The following is a 20,161-nucleotide window of genomic DNA, read 5'->3' as shown; positions in this document are numbered from 1 at the left end:
AATACCAACTCTTCAGTATGTCTAATTTTACTCTGAAACATACTGAGTTGGTACCTTTTTGTAAAGATGTCCCATTACAACCACTCTAAAGAATAATTGTCATGTTTTCCCCCCTACAAAAAAGGTAAGGGGCAAAGAAAAAAAAAAAAAGAGATAAAGCAATAAGGCAAAGGTGGAAGAAAGGAGGAAATGTAGATGTATGTGGGAAAGATGTATTTGTATAAAAGAAATTCAATATCAAAAAGTGCAAGTGAAAAAGAAACAGTCTATAGCTATACACTTACTCTAGTGAAACTGCCACTGGAAAACATTCTAAATGCTTTTATAATGTCTTCTGAGCTTTTGTTATGTAGTTTTGGATGGCCTCAATGATAGGTAACAAATTATTATCTTTTGAAGACAAAAGTAATTCAGAACTAAGTGGGGTGAAGAACAGGGTAACACTATTTTTGCTCAGAAATTATTTCATAGAGAGCACACTGAACCACAGTAACAGCATTCGAAAGTCAAGTCAGTGACTTACAGTATATATTCTGTACTTCACAGACACCCAGAGATGTCTACAACATGAACTTAAATGGATAGTTTTGAGAAACTGCATACTACTGAAGTCAATCAAACTCAGTATTTTTTTTTTTTTTTAACTAGTAGGCAAACATTTGCTGACATTACAACCACATGCAAAGAAAATCTGAAGTTTCTAGTAAAGGTTTTGATGAGTTTTTTCTTAGGGTCATACTATAAGCATCATATTTTATCACAATTACCGATGTCCTCAAATGCTCATTTGCTTAAAAGATCAGAATACGATGCATTTCCTATTACAATGTACATGAAGTGTGGACCACAGCTGTTCCAGAAATTTGGTTTATAATAAAAGACAAATGTAGCTCATCTTCACATTTCTCTTGCAACAAATACAATTTATTTAAATTAAATCTAACAATCATTAACAGATCAATAATTCTTTGGACAAATAAAAGTCCCGTACTTTCACGTATCTTGAGTCAAATGTATAACTATTTCATGCTATTTATGAATAGTACTCTGACCAAGTTTCTCATTTTCTTGACTTAAAAACAATCCACTAATTTTTGCACCAACATGAAACAACCCACAACTTATTTAACATAGAGAATGCAAAGGAAAAGCTTACTTTGAAAGTACTGTTCATAAACGCTGTATGTTTCTTTTGCATCCATAAAACTTTTGTCAACATGTTTTATACAATTATAAAGAAAATTAATATTACTTTGATAAAAAATTTCAATAAACTTTAAAATATTTAGGAGCAAGTGGTCATTTACTCATAAATTGGTAACTAAAATCAAAAGGATAAACTACACTGATTCCTATGAAGCACTTTAATATAATTAACGGGTGGAGGCAACTCAAGTGTCCATTGGCAGATAAATGGACAAACAAAATGTGCTATACACATACAATGGAATATTATTCAGCCTAAAAAGGAAGGAAATTCTGACACACGCTACAACATGGATAAACTTTGAAGACATTAAGCTAAGTAAAATAGGCCAGTCACAAAAGGCAAATACCGTACGATTCCACTCCTAAGAGGTACCTAAGTTATCAAATTCATAGATAGTTGAATGGTGGTTGCCAGGGGTTTTCAAGTATCAGCTTGAAAAGATGAAAAAAGTTCTGAAAATGGATAGTGGCTATGATTACACAACAATGTAAATGTATTAAAGCCACTGATCTGTACACTTAACGGGTAAAATAGTATGTTTTATGTGTATTTTCCACAATTAAAAAACTGCTACAAATAACAGGAATTTTAATCACAAGCAAATGCAGATATGCCTACAAGTCTGTCGAACCTCTACCTTCATAAAGGTCATATTATTTATTTTTTAAAGACTTCAATTGTTCGAACAATAAAATGAGAGAAATTTTCACCATCAGTCAGATTTTTCTTTTTCTTTTTTTTTTTTTTTTGAGATGGAGTCTCGCTCTGTCACCAGGTTGGACTGCAGTGGCACCACCTTGGCTCACTGCAACCTCTGCCTCCCAGGTTCAAGTGATTCTCCTGCCTCAGCCTCCCGAGTAGCTGGGACAACAGGCATGTGCCACCGCGCCCAGCTAATTTTTGTATTTTTAGTAGAGACGGGATTTCACCATGTTGGTCAGGGTGGTCTCAATCTCTTGACCTCGTGATCCGCCTGCCTTGGCCTCCCAAAGTGCTGGGATTACAGGCGTGAGCCACCGTACCCAGCCATTAGTCAGGATTTTACATATTGGTTATTATACTAGGATGAAAAGTAGCTGACTGGATGGATACTAAACTTTCTTTGTAAGAAAGAATGCACTATTTCATCATTTTCAAATGAGTAGTAGAATCAGTAAGCCTAAAATAAGTCTCTAGACTTTATTTTGGGAGGAGAAGTAGGCAGAAAACCAATTATTTCTCTGAAATTGCAGGATAGCTGTGAAAAGTCATGGCTGGGGTCACTGGTTCAAAGATGATGTATTAAGATTTAGAATTGCCTACTTCCTTAAATCACTCAAAAATTCAGTGTGCATGTATGTGTCAGGTACTATGTTAGGCATTTATGAGTAAATAAACTCCCAACTTTAAAAGCTCTCAAAAGCTATTAGGGTCAAACATAAAATAAAATGCAAAATCTACATAAAAATGGTAGCAACCACAATTTCAAAATAATTTTTTCCAACTTTGCAAATGTCAGAATATAGTATTAACTGAGGGTATAAGCCACGCTAGACACACAGTGAATAATCTCATGTCGTAGTTGTACCTCTAAGTCCTTCTGTGATGAAAAATATCTTTCTCCTAGCCTGCCTAGTAGATACATATAAAATCATACACATTTGAACTTGATGTGCAAATATCTATGTCAGAGATTAGTGCTTTAAAAACACTTTAAGGCCGGGTGTGGTGGCTCACTGAGCCTGTCACCCCAGATCTTTGGGAGGCCGAGGCGGGTGGATCACAAGGTCAGGAATTCGATATCAGCCTGGCCAATATGGTAAAACCCCATCTCTACTAAAAATACAAAAATCAGCCAAGTGTGGTGGTGTGCGCCTGTAGTCCCAGCTACTTGGGAGGCTGAGGCAGGAGAATTGCTTGAACCCAGGAGGCAGAGGTTGCAGTGAGCCGAGACCACACCACTGAACTCCAGCATGGGCGACGGAGTGAGACTCCATCTCAAAACAAAACTAAACAAAAACACAAAAATACCCCACACACTTTAAAAACATCTCTCATTTTCCCATGTCATTTTAGTTAGGTTAGTATAATAAATAATACTTACTGGGCTGCTCCTTCCCTGAGAAGATTGTCATTATTAAGCAGTAACCGAACATCTGCAAAACAATTATTGTGTTATCTACATTATTATTTTTATATGTTTCAAGAATGTAATGAATGCAGATTATTTTGGTGATGTATTAACACCTCCCACCCCAAACACAAGCAAGATCAAAATATCACCCATGACCAAAATAACCAAACACACACCATAGTATTAAAAAAAAAAAAGAGGTTTTGGTTAGTAAATATGAAGGGGAATGAAATACAAATACATATTCCTTTACACCCTTAATAGTCAATGCAGGCAGACTACAATCCAAGCGTGTCCAATCCATGGCCTAAGACAGCTATGAATGCGATCCAACACAAATTTGTAAACTCTAAAACATCGTGGGATTTTTTTTTTTAAAGCTCATCAGCTATTGTTAGTGTTAGTGTATTTCATGTGTAGCCCAAGACAATTCTTCATCTTCCAATGTGTCCAGAAGATTGGACACCCCTGCTGTACGTAATATATCTCCAAGGAACTAAAGGGGAAATAAGCTACCCTGGAAATATGGTATGTTAAAGTCTGCAGAAAAGATTTAGGATTATTCTTATTTTTGAAGGTGACTTCAAAAATAATATTTTTATTGAAAAAAATCCAAGAACTTTGTAAAACATAAAAGAAAAAAAGTCACATACGGCTCTCACCAAAAAACCAAATTCTTTTCTAGTCTTAGTGTATTTTCTGTCATTATTTTTCCCAAGCACCTGGCGATTTCACTTAGTTGCAATTATAAAGTAAATAATACAATATATCCTAATTTTTCACTAGATGAAAATAACACAAACAACCTAAATATCTTCCATTAAAAAACTGGTTAAATGTAAAAAGATTATAGTTCTTACATAGAGTGTGAAACTAGGCAGCCATGAAAAATAATGTACACTTATATTTACCAACAAGGAAATACATTTGTGACATAATAGGCAGGAAGAGAAAAATTTAGTATGTATATTATCATATTTATGTATTGTTAAATATATTTGTTAGTTGAGAGATGTTTGAAGTAATTCATTTGAACAATGGGGAACTAGAAGGTAGAATTTTGTGTGATGTTTAGATTCTTTTTTGTACTTTGGAAAATTTAGAATGACTATGAATCATTTTTACAATAAAGTCACTTCAAAAGAAAAAAACCCACTGCCTATTCACATACCTCACCTCTTTTCAGCAACAGGTCCTTATTTAAAAAACAATATCCTTTGCTAACCACTGAAATACTACTATTTAAATTTTGAAATGAACTGATTTTAAACAATGGATGCTTCTGCCTAAAAAACTATTTTAAAAAATGAGAAATTTATAATTACTGTTATTTTTATCCCACAAAGTGGGAAGTTCTATTTGATAAATATGATTATTTTATTTTCAATAGTTTAAACACAATGAACAGCGATACTGCATGGACAGTATGCCTATTCCAGTTCCAAATGGGTAAATGATTGAAAAATAAGATTTATGTGATCAGTTAGCTCTACTTTGGAAAAAAATAATAAATTCATGCTTTTACCATAAGAAGAGTAGAAGAAATAAAGAGGATAATTTGAATAAAATATTTCTCTTAAAGAAGAAATCAGGCTGTGGCTCCAAGCCAGGCAACACATAAACCACAAGGTGGAGGACAGGAGACTTAAGGAATATAGATTTCAGAGCCCTAGTCCAGATCTATGACTATGTGTTTGAGAATGAAGACCAGAGATCCATGTTTTAGTGATTCTAACAGAGTTAGCCTAGGAAGCAGCATTTGGGAAGCATCTAACTGTTAAGGTTTTATTAACTTTGTAATTCTAAAATTTTGTGGCTGTTCTTGGAATCATTCTGACACTGTGGTTTTCAATAAAAATAGAAAATAATCACATTTATATGATATTTCCCTTCAAATAATTTAATTCTTTTCTAACTCCTTTTTTTTTTTTTAGATGGAGTCTCACTCTGTCACCCAGGCTGGAGTGCAGTGGCGCGATCTCAGCTCAATGCAACCTCCACCTCCTGGGTTTGAGCAATTCTCCTGCCTCAGCCTTCTGAGTAGCTAGGATTACAGGCATGCACCACCCACACCTGGCTAATTTTTTTTTTTTTTTAAAGTAGAGACAGGGTTTCACCATGTTGGCCAGGCTGGTTTTGAACTCCTGACTTCAGGTGATCCACCGGGATTGGTCTTCCAAAGTGCTGGCATTATAGGCGTGAGCCACTGTGCCCGCTCTTTTATCCCTTTTATCTAACTCTTAAATATTCTTTTGGTTAAAATTTATTAGATAAATCCTATATCCCCACTTCTATTCCATAGCTTACTCTCTACCCAGGCCTATTTAATAGGCTCATATTGAATGCCCAAATTTACTACAACTCAACAGAGAATATATTAATTCAATGTCAATTTCAAATAGACTTAGGAAAGCAATTTCTAGGATGCATACATTCTTTTAGGACTTTCCTGATTAAATATGCAGGGCATTTAACTCAAGGTAAGAAAAGTATGTAGAAAACTTCTCTTAAAATTCTATTTATTCTTGGCTCTGTGAATTGTACAGTTTGGAGGCTACTGACTTTAGTGCAGTCTCACCATTATCAATTTAAGTTACATGCCACTTTTTGACCCTAAGGAGGAAGAGACTATCTTCTTTAATCCCCCAATCATCAAATATATTAATGTATATGTAGGTTACAGAGGTTGAATATTAAAAAAGAAGTTAAATCTTACAGGAAGTGAAAGTACTTCTGAATTCTCTCCAACTCCCCAGTTCACTACATAAGATTTTGTAGTTATACTAAATAGCAGATTTTAATTTCCAGATTTTTTTACAACATCAATTTTCCATTCTGCCTTCTAAGCACAGCTCAGTGGTTAAATTTTAAAATGCGTAAGAACTGCCATATGTAATTGTAAGCACTAAATCATGTATATTGTAGTTTGTGGATGACCTCAGGGACTTCTAGGATAATTTTAACTTTATGCAACTTTTGCCTCACTTTCTGACTTTCAAAACTAATCTTTCCTGAGGTGAGATTCCATTATATCTTTTTTTTTTTTTTTTTTGTAGAGATGGGGGTCTCACTATGTTGCCCAGGTTGGTCGCAAACACCTGGCCTCAAGCAATCCTCCTGCCTCAGCCTCCCAAAGTGTTGGGATTACAGAAGTGAGCCACAGTGCCCAGTCCTGTATCTTATACTAAGAAAAAAAATGATTAAACTTCTTAAAAAACATTTAACTAGTTTACTATGTAGAATGTTTAAAAAACTGAAACTGAAGAGCTCTGTGTAAATTCACTTCTAAGACACGGTAAAGTTCAAATATATATGAAGAAGAAACAACACATTTATAGACAGTACTTGAAAGTAATGTATTCTTCTAACAACATAAGAAGTTTTATAAAGAGATCACTACAGGCCATTTTTCTTTCAAGCATGTTGTTCTTACTGCTGAAGAGCAGCTACTGTTACAGTCTATAGCAACCAGGAGACTTTACAGCAATTTAAATTTCAGATCTATGGGTGAATAATTATAAAAATGTCTGCCAGTGAAATTTAAGGTAAGGCCTACTGTGAAGTGATTTACAAGACATAATTTAAATAACAAATTGTTTTTACATGTGCTGTCAGGCTCTATGCAGTATGAAAATGTTTTTTCCCTTTTTCTTTTGGCTGTCCATACTGACCTCATAGGATTTTCTTTAAAAGAAATACGAAAATTCTTCTCACAATTCCAAAAAATATATGGTCATGAGGAAACACCTGTTGTCTTTTTTTTTTTTTTTTTTTGGAGATAGGGTCTCATTTTGTTGCCCAGGCTGGAGTACAATGGGTGTGATCTCGGCTCTCTGCAACCTCCTGGGCTCAAGTGATCCTCCCAACTCAGCCTCTCAAGTAGCTGGGACTACAGGTGCATGCCACCACACCTGGCTAATTTTTTTCTTTTTTTTGGTAGAGACAAGGTTTCATTATACTGCCCACGCTGGTCTCAAACTCCTGGTCTCAAGTGATCTGCCTGCCTCGTCTTCCCAAAGTGCTGGTATTATAGGAGTGAGTCACTGCACCTGGCTTGTTGTCTTTTTAAACTATTTAAGAGTTCTAGTGAAGAAATATCTTTTTTTTCTTTTTTTTTTTTTTTTTTGAGACAGTCTTGCTCTGTCGCCCAGGCTGGAGTGCAGTGGCCGGATCTCAGCTCACTGCAAACTCCGCCTCCCGGGTTTACGCCATTCTCCTGCCTCAGCCTCCCGAGTAGCTGGGACTACAGGCGCCCGCCACCTCGCCCGGCTAGTTTTTTGTATTTTTTAGTAGAGACGGGGTTTCACCGTGTTAGCCAGGATGGTCTCGATCTCCTGACCTCGTGATCCGCCCGTCTCGGCCTCCCAAAGTGCTGGGATTACAGGCTTGAGCCACCGCGCCCGCGCCCTAAGAAATATCTACTACATGTGCTTATAGTTTTACTTAAATAAAACAATTTACCAAAAAGACTCTCCTTTCCCAGAATGAGGATATATTCTAGTCAGTGATATGAATAAAATTTATTTTAGTCTTTAAAAGGGTTAATTTGCTAACAGAATTATCATATATAAATACATTATATTCTAGCCATTATAAAATCCAGGCTAACATATTTTCATTGTAATTCAGAAAACAGATTTTGCTGCATACTCTCCTTAGCTTACTTTGATTATTTTGGTATTATTTTAAAAAGAGGGCTTGATACATCAAGCCTAGTGTTATAAATCAAACACTCACCATTAAAAACCTCATTAAATTCTCCAGGAGGGGCATGAATGATGAATTTTGCTGCTATACGCACCTAAAATAGAAAGAAAGATATAAATGTTCCATATCATAGGTTTCCGCTAAAATAAGCATAAAACATGCAAAACTATACTATTTCAAAGTTCTACTGAAAATGGCTTAAGATTTTAAATACAGTGACACTTCTTCACTCAGTCACCTTAAGATCACTACTGTTTGAATAATTTAATATAATCACAACATACAGACTGAATGCAGATAAAATATACAATACAGTTAAAGATCCAAAGCTGCCTACAGATAAACAATTTCTTATTTTATTTAACTTTAATTTTTTATTTTTTGAGATGGAGTCTCACTCTGTTACCCAGGCTGGAGTGCAGTGGCATAATCTCAGCTCACTGCAACTTCCGCCTCCTGGGTTCAAGTGATTCTCCTGCATTAGCCTCCCAAGTAGCTGGGGCTACAGGCATGTGCTACCATGCCCAGCTAATTTTTTGTATTTTTAGTAGAGATGAGGTTTCATCATGTTGGCCACGCTGGTCTTGAACTCCTGACCTCAAATAATCCGCCTGCCTCAGTCCCCCAAAGTGCTGGGATTACAGGCATGAGCCACCACATCTGGCCTATTTTATTTCATTTTATTTTTTGGAGGCAGGATCTTGCTCTGTCACCAGGCTGGAGTGCAGTGGCGTGATCTTGGCTCACTGCAACCACTGCCTCCTGGGCTCAAGCCATCCTCCCGCCTCTGCCTCCCAAGCAGCTGGGACTACAGGCATGTGCCACCACACCTGGATAATTTTTTGTATTTTTGATAGAGAAGGGATCTCACTATGTTACCGAGGCTGATCTTGAACTCCTGAGCTCAAAGGATCCTCCCATCTCGGCCTCCCAAAGTGTTGGGTTTACAGGCGTGAGCCACTACGCCTGGCCAACAATTTCTTATAAGCAATTTTATTTCTTCTTAACTAAAGTGAAAAAAACCAATCACAAAATTTTCTATGTGTGAAGACAAGATGCATTTAGGTATAAATAAAATGAAGAACAATGATATACATATTCGACTAAAAAGTCACAAATTAGTAATACATGTAGAAAAAAAGGAGAGAGGAAAAGTCTAAGTTCAAAAGGTTTAACAGGAGACCTGACTAGATCTTAGGATATCTTAGTTCAAAGACAAGTAGGAGATTAAATATCAACAGGTGTGCTAACAGGCGTCTTTTAAGAAAATAAAGCCTATTTTGATAAAGAGATTAATCACTAATGAAAACGTATCTGAGAGAGCAGATGATGTGCCTAACATAATAGTTTAGTGAAAGCACCTTAACTACGTATAGGAGCCATCCAATCACACTACATGGTACCTCTGAATAAGCTGAGGTAGTGTCCCTGAAAGTGTAGTCCTTAGGCAAGCAGCCTCGGCAGCACCTTGTCAAAAATGCAAATTCATTGGCCCCAGACCAACTAACCGAATCAGAATCTCCAGAGACAGGTCCTGGGAAACACCATTTAAACATTTCCAGATGATTTTTATGCACATTCAAGTATTCACTGTATGAAGAGACCATCCTTGGCAAAAACAAGCCTTGATTTATTTTTATATCTACCACTTTGATAGCACTATCATTGCTTTGATGTAGAAACTAAAAATAATGGAAAGAAAAGGAAATGGCTGTGTATGTTTGTGTATGTGTTATGTGTGCATGTATATGTGTCTAAGTACAGATAGAGTTTTCAGAGGAGAGAAACATGGAAAAAAGGTATAGATGGCTAGAATGAAGATGTTCCTAGTTAGAGGTCACGTGTATGACAAGGCCTTCAAAAGGTCAGAAAACGTCTATTTAAGACAAAGGGAATTTTTGTAGCTTTGAACTTGGAAGCAGCATTTTGTAATTAATAGAACTTTAGGTTCTGGAATCAGACGGAACTTTCTCTGTTTAGTTACCTCACCTACAAAGTGCCTATAAAATAGTAACTAGCTCATAGAATTTTTGGGAAGAGTAAATGATCTCAAGTACTTGGTAAGCCCTAATTTAAATACCAATTTTTGTTATCACCTTATCATCTTTTTGTTATCTATCTGGTATCTGACAACAATCACAGATTCTGCTTCAAACTTCTTAGTGTTCCAAACTACTGCTGACTGATAACTTCAGGGTGGGGCTGGTCACTGAAAGATGAGGCAAGATTAGAGGGCTGGGACTTCCGACCCACCTCCTAACCTCCACTCCAGGGAGGGGAGAAGGGCTGAAGGTTATGTTTATTATCAATCGTCAGTGGTTTAACCAATCATGCCTACGTAATAAAGCCTCCATAAAAACCCATAAAGAGGGTTTGGAGAGCTTCGGAAGAGCTGAACACAGGGAGGCTTCTGGAGGGTAGGGTGCTTGGGGAGAGCATGGAAGCTCTGCTCCCCTCCTCCATACCTCACCCTATGCATCTCTTCATCTGTATCCTTTACAATAAACTGGTAAATGTAAGTAAGCATTTCCCAGAGTTCTGTGCGCCACTTTAGCAAATTACTGAACCCGAAAAGGAGGCCGTGAGAATCTGGATCTACAGATGGTCAGTCAGAAGTTCCAAATGCCTGGACTTGCGACTGGTGTCTGAAGTGGGGGAAGGAGCAACCTTGGGGACTGAGCCCTCCACCTGTGGGATCTGACTATTTCCAGGCAGCTCCAGGTAGATGGTATTGGAGTTAAGTTAGATGACACTCAGCCGGTGTCCACTGTAAAACTGATTGCTTGATTTTTGGTGGGGGACTCCCACCTCTCCCCACCAAACACTGGGTCACAGAAGTCTTCTGTGTTGACTGTTGTGCTGAGTGGGAGAATAGGAAAAAAAAATAAGTGTTTTGTCCACACACAGACATGATACCAAAACCATGATCCATTAAAAAAACAAAACAAAACAAAACAAAAACTGGTAAACTGGACTTAATAAAAATGTAAAACCTGCTCTGTGGAAGACTTCTGTTAAGAATGAAAAGACAAGTTTACAAAGTGGAGAAAATATCATCAAATTGCATACCCAACAAAGGATTTTTATTCAGAATATATAAAGTACCCTCAAGATTCCAACAGCAAGAAAACAGTAAGCAAAGGACTTGACACTTTGCCACCAAAGAGGATATATAAGACAGGTAAGTGCACAAAAAGATGCTTAGTATCATTAGTCAGTAGAGAAATGAATATTGAAATCACGAAATACTACTACATACCTAATAGTATGACTAAAATAAAAAGGACATAACACCCAGTGCTGGTGAGGATGCAGAACAACTGGAACGCTCATACATTTCTGTGGAAATGCAAAATCATTCAACCAATATGGAAAACAGTTTGGTCATTTCTTATAAAATTAAGCAAGCACACACCATAGGACACAGCAATCCTACTCCTAGGTATCTACCCTTTAGAAATGCAAACTTATGTTCATATAAAAACTTATTCACAATTGCTCAAAATTGGAAGCAATCTACCACCCAAATGTCCATAAATGGGTGAACAAACAAATAAACAGTGCTACATTTACACAATGAAATATGACTCAGCAATAAAAAGGAACAAACCATTAATGTATGTGACAACTGGAATGAACCTCAAAAGCATTATGTTGAATAAAATAAGCCAATCTCAAAAGGTTACATAGTAACTCTACAGTATTCCCTATATATGACATTCTCAAATAAACAATATTAGAGCAATGAAGAAAAGATGGATAGTTGCTAGAGGCTGAGGGGTGGGGAAGGGGAAGAGTGTGACTACAAACAGAGAAATGAGAGGGGGAAAAGAAACGGAGTTCTGGGGTTGATGGAACTGTACTAGTATATATCTAGATTGTGGTAGTTCCATTGATCTATACATGTGCTAAAAGTCATCAAACAAGAGTACTTACTATATACTAATTGAAAAAATAAAATTTTTTATGTGTTTTCAAAACACATTGCTTCTAAAACATTTAAGAGTACTATTAAAAGGTAAAACATACATAACAATTTTAAAAAGGCAAGGATAGAGTAGGGCATAGGCCACTGTGCATGCCAAACATACACAGGAGCCTATTATGATTATGTAAACATCTTCATTTTCTTATCCCCTTTCTGCCCCTATCCCCTTCCTATTGAGATAAGGAGTTGTTAGGAATTTTTTAAACTGAAGTCTTTTGATCACTACCACAGGCAAGAAATTAAAAATGTGATAACAAAACCCTTTTAGAATTTTGAGGTAATTATTAACACTCCTAATGACTTACACAAACACTACCTATAAAACTGGCTAAATTAAATTCCCGATAGCAAGCAGTATACATATAGTATATTTAGTAATGCATTTAACTAGTTGAGATTTAAAAATTTTAGTTGTTTCCAAAAAAGGCAATATACCATTTAGAATTTTAGTCAGCTCTATTTTGGGTTTTCACCAAGAAAGCAAAAATGATCTGTACTGCATTTTCATTCCATGAACTTATTTGCCCTTGCGGTTGCACTAAATGTACACAGTAATCAAAAGGTATTACTTGTCTTCCACAACATCCAAAGTGAATGGTGGGTCAAAAGTACCACTAAGGGTTGGGAGGGTCAAGGGAGCAGACTAGCTGAGAACCCCAAACACAATGTGGATTAAACCAACTGTGCCTGAAATACTTTAATCTGGTTCTTTCTGAATTTCAAAAGGTTAAGAATCTGACCTTTGGATTTCTCAGGCCCCAGACAAAAGAAAGTGTGTCTCTCAAAGCAAAAGTTTGACTGTCTTCCTAAGAAGATATCGTTCAATCATCCAGGTATTTTTTATCCACTGCTACAGACTCAACATTCCTCCTCGCTGATTTTAATTTTAAAAATTATTTATTCTAGCTCATTTCTAAATGCAAAAAAGAAAAAAAAAATCGTACAAGTTAAAAAGAGATCCCAAGAATAGATTTTCTGAAAATAATTACAAACGTATTTCCTTAAGTTTAACAAACATGGAGGGTAAGTAAATACATTCCATTTGCCCTTGGGAATTATAGCTTTTAAAAGAGTCTAGTGAATTATTAGATACATTTCTAAGCCCACTGCTAAATCTTTTTTTTCCTTATCCACCATCTTCCTCCACATGTTATTCTTCAAAGTCAATTCTGGACAAACTGGAGTCAAAATCATGAAAGAGTTATTACTTTTATTGCATTTCTAATCTAATTGAGGATTTTGGGGGCATAGTTTTGTTGGGGACCAGGGGCTACAGGTGGGAAATTAACCGTATTCCTCCATGATAAAGTCCCTGGCAGCAGATAGGCATACCTCACAACAATCACATCAAGAAGTATAGAGTAGTTTTGAAAAGTTAACCTATAGAGCTTCAAGTATAACCTGAGTTAAATCCTGAAATTATATTTTTTTCTTTCTCTTGATTCCAAACATTATGTGGTATAAAATATACACATAGGTAACAAATATAACATAAAAAAATGTTCCATTCTGCTGCATTTCTTGTAGAAGAGCACACATCACTAGTCACTATAAAGCTACCTATACAGAAGATAAAAGTGGTGTGTTCAAAAAATATCCAAAATACATGTGAGCCCTGAGGAAAAAAAAAACAATTCCTGACCATCAACTGTCTGAGACAATACAAAAGTAATACTGTCAAACATTATTTTTTCGTATTTTGTTTTTCTTATGGGTTTATTTTGTAAAAAAAAAAATAATAATTCTTCAAGCAACCCATTACATAATAATGTTAGTAACAAATGGTAACCCACAGAATAAAACAAGAATCTATGAGTCCATACGGGCATAAAGAAATAAACTAACGAATAGGGGAAAATGAAAAGCCCTTCATCATAGAATTCCAATTAATAAATGTAAAAGGAGGGACTGAATTAGAAAATCACGTTGGGTGACCACCACAGTAATTCTTGCAAGCAAAAATCATCAAGGCAGGCTAAAGTTGGTGGGCAGAAGAATAAAACAACAGGATATTTACATGGTTTGTAAGTATCTTTCCAGGTGACACTTAATTACTAAAGAATAGTAATTTTACACTGAGGAAATCTGCCATACACCACCTTTATCAAATGACCAAAGTTATCAACAGTAATAAGAAAAATGGAAAAACTGACATCGTGTGTTCCCTGAGAGTACATACTGAGAACACACCACTTCTGTGACACTCTTGCTAAAAATTCACAAGCTGAATCTAATTATCAGGAAACAAATAAACTAAACTTGAGGGACGGTCTACAAAATAACAAGTCTGTACTCTTCAAAAGAGTTAGTGTCATGAAAAATAAACAATGCTGAGAAACTGTTCCAAATTAAGCAAGACCAGAGACATTACAACAAAATTCAGTGTGATTCTGGTTTAGATCCTGAACCCGGGGGGTGGAGGGGAAGGTGCATTAGTGATGTAATCTGTTTTTTTTTTTTTTGAGACGGAGTCTCGCTCTGTCGCCCAGGCTGGAGTGCAGTGGTATGAGCTCAGCTCACTGCAAGCTCCGCCTCCTGGGTTCATGCCATTCTCCTGCCTCAGCCTCCGGAGTAGCTGGGACTACAGGCGCCCGCCACCACGCTCATCTAATTTTTTGTATTTTTAGTAGAGACTGGGTTTCACCGTGTTAGCCAGGATAGTGTCGATCTCCTGACCTCGTGATGTGCCCACCTCGGCCTCCCAAAGTGTTGGGATTACAGGCGTGAGCCACCGCGTCCGGCCAGATAATTGTACTGTAGTTTTGTAAGAGAATGCCCTTAATACAGTCAAGTATTTAAAGACTGGGGGAAAAAATTCCTTCTCTACTCTGAGGCTGGGTGGTTTCTCCTATATTTTTTCTAACTTTAAAGTTCAGCTCTTTGTACTTAGTCCTTCAATCTGCCCAGGATTGATTTTTGTGTCTTACGTGTGATGGGGCTCTATTTCTTTTTTATTACACTGTTATATGGATAAATAAAACATTCTAGTACTATTTGCTAAAGTATATTTCTTTTCCTCACTGGACCAAAAAAAAAAAAAAAAAAAAAGATCTTACATATTTAGTCCTATTTAAACAATATAAATTATTTCTTTATCAGAGATATTAAAAAAACACATCTTATAGTTTAGTAAATTCCAACAACCCTTCTGATAAGTATCCAAAGAAGTTAGCAGTCATCATTCAAGTAGTAATTATAAGAATGTGACTCCCTCAAGAAAGTCCTAAATATTCAATAATATTAGCAGGCAGCAAGAAGTGATGCTATTCTAGAGTTTAATAGAGGCTTTGGTTAACACTACAAAAATATCAATGTAAGTAATGTGAAAGCAATTTAATTTTCTAATCCTCCTCACCAACTGACTTTAAAGACTTTCCATGGCCAGTGTGGTGGCTCACGCCTGTAATTCCAGCACTCTGGGAGGCCAAGGTGGGCAGATCGCCTGAACTCAAGGGTTGGAGACCAGCCTGGTCAACAGGGAGAAACCCTGTCTCTACTGAAAATACAAAAATTGGCCAGGTGTGGTACTGGGCACCTGTAATCCCAGCTACTCGTGAGGCTGAGGCAGGAGAATCACTTGAACCTGGGAGGATCCAGTGAGCCGAGATCACACTGCACTCCAGCCTGGGCGACGGAGCAAGACTGTCTCAAAAAAAAAAAAAAAAAAAAAAAAAAAAGGCAGGGTACAGTGGCTCACGCCTATAATCCCAGCACTTTGGGAGGCCGAGGCAAGTGGATCACCTGAGGTCAGGAGTTCAAGACCAGCCTGGCCAACATGGTGAAACCCCATCTCTACTAAAATACAAAAATTAGCTGGGCACGGTGGCAGGTGCCTGTAATCCCAGCTACTCAGGAGGCTGAGGCAGGAGACCTGCTTGAACCCGGGAGGCAGAGGCTGCAGTGAGCTGAGATCGTGCTGTTGCACTCCAGCCTGGGCAACATAGTGAGACTCCCTCTCAAAAAAAAAAAAAAAATTCTAGTAGGCACTGCTGCAGTTCACAGTGAGCCATCATCCCCTTAAAATCAAGTTAAATAATTTTGGATTAAATAGAGGATTCTAATTACTTGAGTTCTGATTAATCAAAATGTAATCATATCTACTGTTGTTTGTTTACAATTATTTGAACCAACTCATGATTTTGGAAACTCAAGAATAAACTGCTCTAGTTTAGACTTTATAATAAAGCAAGATAAATGAGTACTTTTTTGATATGTCATCTATGGTTAAACGTATTTACCTTAATTTACTTTAAAAAAATTGGCCAACTTTCCAGGCCCTCTGCTTTCAAAATCCTCAAAGTTTAGCACTGATTTAGTCTGGGAAGGAAAAAAAAAAAAAATCAGAGCGGGAGAAACTGCCTATATACTGCCATATCTGAGTGCTTAAAATAGTACCTGGCAAATAGCAGACCCTCAAATATTAGCTGAATAAATAAACATTTAACCTCCCTCCAAGGCAGAATCTGTTTCCTCTGCCCCATACTCTGTAATCAGTAGTTACTGATTACAGGCTGAATAAATCTATAAGCACAAATAAATTCCCATTTATTCAAAATGGTCAGGGAATGTAGTCTTTCAATGAAATGAACATTTTGAGAGTTACCACTAATGCAATTCTGTAGATTGGGGTCCCCAACCCCCAGGCCACAGACAGGTCCCAGTCTGGGGCCTGTTAGGAACGGGGTCACACAGCAGGAGGTGCAGTGGGCAAGCAAGCATTACCACCTGCACTCTGCTTCCTGTCAGATCAGCGGCAGCATGAGATTCTCATAGGAACGCACACCTTAGTATGAACTGTGTATGCGAGGGATCTAGTTTGTGTGCTCCTTATGAGAATCTAATTAATGCCTGATGATCTGAGGTGGAAGAGTTTCATCCCGAAACATTCCCCCATCCATCCATCCCCACCTCGCTAGCCCCTGTGGAAAAACTGTCTTCCATGAAACGGGACCCCCGGTGCCAAAAAGGCTGGAGACTGCTACTGTAGATAGATTGTTAATTTTCAATAATTTACATTCAGAAATCACAAAAACTTATCCCAATAAAAAGAGACAGTTTAATGTAATGGTTTATAGTATGGTCTCTGGAGCCAGACTGACCAGGCTGGATTTCTAATCTCTACTAGTCATTAGCTATGTGACCTTGGGTGAATAAATAATATTAGCTATTATTATTAGCAGCAATAGCAGTAGATAAGAAGTATGTCTGCATTAGCATAGTCCCAGTATTTTCTTTCTTTTTTTTTTGTTTGAGATGGAGTTTCACTCTGTCGCCAGGCTGGAGAGCAGTGGCACGATCTCTGCTCACTGCAACCTCTGCCTCCTGGGTTCAAGTGATTCTCCTGCCTCAGCCTCCTGAGTAGCCGGGATTACAGGCGCATGCCACACGCCCAGCTAATTTTTGTATTTTTAGCAGAGATGGGGTTTCACCATGTTGGTCAGGCTGGTCTCAAACTCCTGACCTCATGATCCACCAGCCTCAGCCTCCCCAAGTGCTGGGATTACAGGTGTGAGCCACCACGCCTGGCCAATATTCTTAAATGTAGACCTGGAGTACAGACATTTTCAAGTGATTATATCTTAGTTTCTTTGTGCCCTACAGTGTTCAAGGGTGGCTTATGCCCATGTATTACTGTGCTGTCTGCAGTGCGTTCACTTGCCATACATCAACATCATTTCTTCTTATCTGGGATGTCACCCTTCCCCCTCCACTTGACCCTGCTCACCTCAAACACCAGTAATAGCAACACAGGAGAGAAAGATGGTGGCAATGTGCAGTTAAGATGTGGGGCTTTACGTAAGTAAAGGCAAATGATCTGTAGCCAAGATTTTGTTTTTATTTTAACTTCTGCAAACCTCAGTTTTCAAAGGTAAAAACTAAGGGAGATCACATGCATCATTATTTCTCAACTCTTATACCTCAGGCCCTAATAAAATACAATATTATCTATGATTATTCTGATATAGCTGATATTACCCTTAATTTATGAAAGAGAAAACAGAAATCCAGAATTAAGTTCTGAATGAAGTCTCTGGATGAAGTCCTCAGCTTTTTACATAGCCGCCTCCCAATACAGCATAAAGTCTTCTATGACGATTCTTTGTGAGTTACAAAATAAATCTCTAGGTAATCCATTTCCATTGCTTCCATCATCACCACACAGTAACTCTCAAATCTACACACCTATCATAACCTCACTCAAGATAAAGATCTTATCCTTTTTCTAACTATAATTTATCTATTAGAGATCTCCATCAAAATGCCTCAAAGATACCTTGAACTTCTCTTCTCATTCAAATGTATTGCCTTCTGTTCCTGATAAAATTATTGCCACTACTTAGAAATCATTCCACACTTCTCTCCTACAGTCAGTCACATGATCAGTAAGTATCTGTCTCAAGTCCATTCCCCTTTTATTTGATTCCATTCCATTTTATTCGGACCCAGGCACTTTGTTCCTGGATTGTTATAAAGCTGTCCTGCCTCTGGCCTCATCTTTCTCCAAAATTCATTTTCCACCTTGCCACCAGACTGGTATTTTTCAATGTAAATTCTGACGTTTCCTCCCTGTCAAGATCACTCAATGGTTCCCCAATGCCAACAAGATTAAGTTCAAAGTCTTTAGCATGATATATAAGGTTCTTCTAAGGCTGTAAAATATTAACTGTTAACAGCATAAGCTCTTAAATAACATTAAGCAGGGATTCAGACTACAGCTCCACTGCTTACTACTTGCATGACCTTAAGCAAACTAAATTCAGTTTCCTCACTAGCAGTAAATGAGATAATACACTTAGAAAAGTGCTTGGCACAGAGTAAGCACTCAAATAATAGCTATTACCTTTGTAATCTTTCTGCCACTTTCTAGCTCCTACAACCTATCCATTCTTTGTCATCCCACATATACACAGAACTGGAGCCTTATCACTCCATTAGGTCTCTCAAACAAGAACTCTTGTCTTTCCTGTCACCATATCACTTCATATACATGATTTGGCCATCTTTTATTTACTGTAGTGAAGCTGCACACAGCAGCAGAATATCTTAAACTTTGCAAAGCATCAGAAGAAAAGGTCATACAGAAAGGAAAACTCTAAGATCAAATTATACGATTAAAAACTTCTTGTTACATTATTTAGTACAGCAATCATTAGCAAATACCTTTGATAACTAGCTAGTACTATTAAGACTTGTGGTTTAAGGCCTAAAATTAAGGCTCAATATTACGTGTGCCTTGACACTTTGGGAAAACAGGGAGAACCTTGAATGGCCTAACTGCAAGTTCTCTTCACTCTGCTCCCACAGACAAGGTCCCCTAGACAAACAATCTTTTATCACAGGGAACAGACACAGTTCCTTCTTATCCCTGAGTAGCAAGCTTCGGGTCCCTGCCAGCCCTTGGAATTATCAAACAATGAATGGATCATGCCCTGAGAACCAGGGATCACTCCACCCTCTTGATACTTACTAAAAGTCTGTCTCCTACAGCCCGACTGTTCTTCACTCTGTTCCCAACCAAGCACAACTCCCATGCGGGCCTGCATGGTGTGCTGTCTCCTCTCTCCTGGGCTGCTGAGCATTCGTGATTAATAAACTGCTGTCAATCTCATCTGTCCAGTGTCAGGTTTTGTATGTTCTGTCAACCCCCCAATTCCAGGGCAAGAACCCCTCCAGCAATGGAGTGAAGAGGAGGCCATTTAAACAAGATCTCACTTACCGGTGAAGCCTGAATTTAAGATATGTAATTGGGGACATACCAAGGCACACAGGAAGCAAGGAATTCAGATACTTAAAAACATGTTTTAAGCAAGCAAATAAGGTGACATATAGTCTAAACATTAGAAGAGAACACAAGATTCTCCACAAATCATATTAATTTTTTTTCAGACATAAATTTACAAGTGTGGTTATTTAGTTTCCTATCAGCCAATGGATGTGAAGGGAGGAGAGAAGTGGTTGACACACAACAACATTTTAACAAAGGAAGATCCGAGCCAAACTGACAAAGGCAGCAGAAAACAAAGTTCCTTCTGAGGAACGAAAACATTACAAACTGAGCCCTGAAATGCAGGAGCCAGTCAAACCTCTTGAGTGCTTTAAACTTCTAAGCAACTGAATTTTTATTGAAGAATGCAAGTTTACA

General features: G+C 37.5%; 1 protein-coding gene across 1 annotated transcript in view; it reads right to left on the bottom strand.

Annotated features, from left to right (window-relative positions):
* CAPZA2 (capping actin protein of muscle Z-line subunit alpha 2) overlaps positions 1-20,161 on the bottom strand; it is a 55,463-nt gene that overhangs the window by 22,215 nt on the left and 13,087 nt on the right. Inside the window, 2 exon segments of the mRNA NM_001168609.1 lie at positions 3,294-3,345; positions 8,061-8,124. Of these exon segments, the coding sequence (NP_001162080.1) occupies positions 3,294-3,345; positions 8,061-8,124 (116 nt within the window).

Source organism: Macaca mulatta, chromosome 3 (assembly GCF_049350105.2).
Source record: "Macaca mulatta isolate MMU2019108-1 chromosome 3, T2T-MMU8v2.0, whole genome shotgun sequence".
NCBI lineage: Eukaryota > Metazoa > Chordata > Mammalia > Primates > Cercopithecidae > Macaca > Macaca mulatta.
The sequence above is the reverse complement of the archived record's forward strand: the minus strand, read 5'-3'. Positions and strand labels throughout refer to the sequence as shown.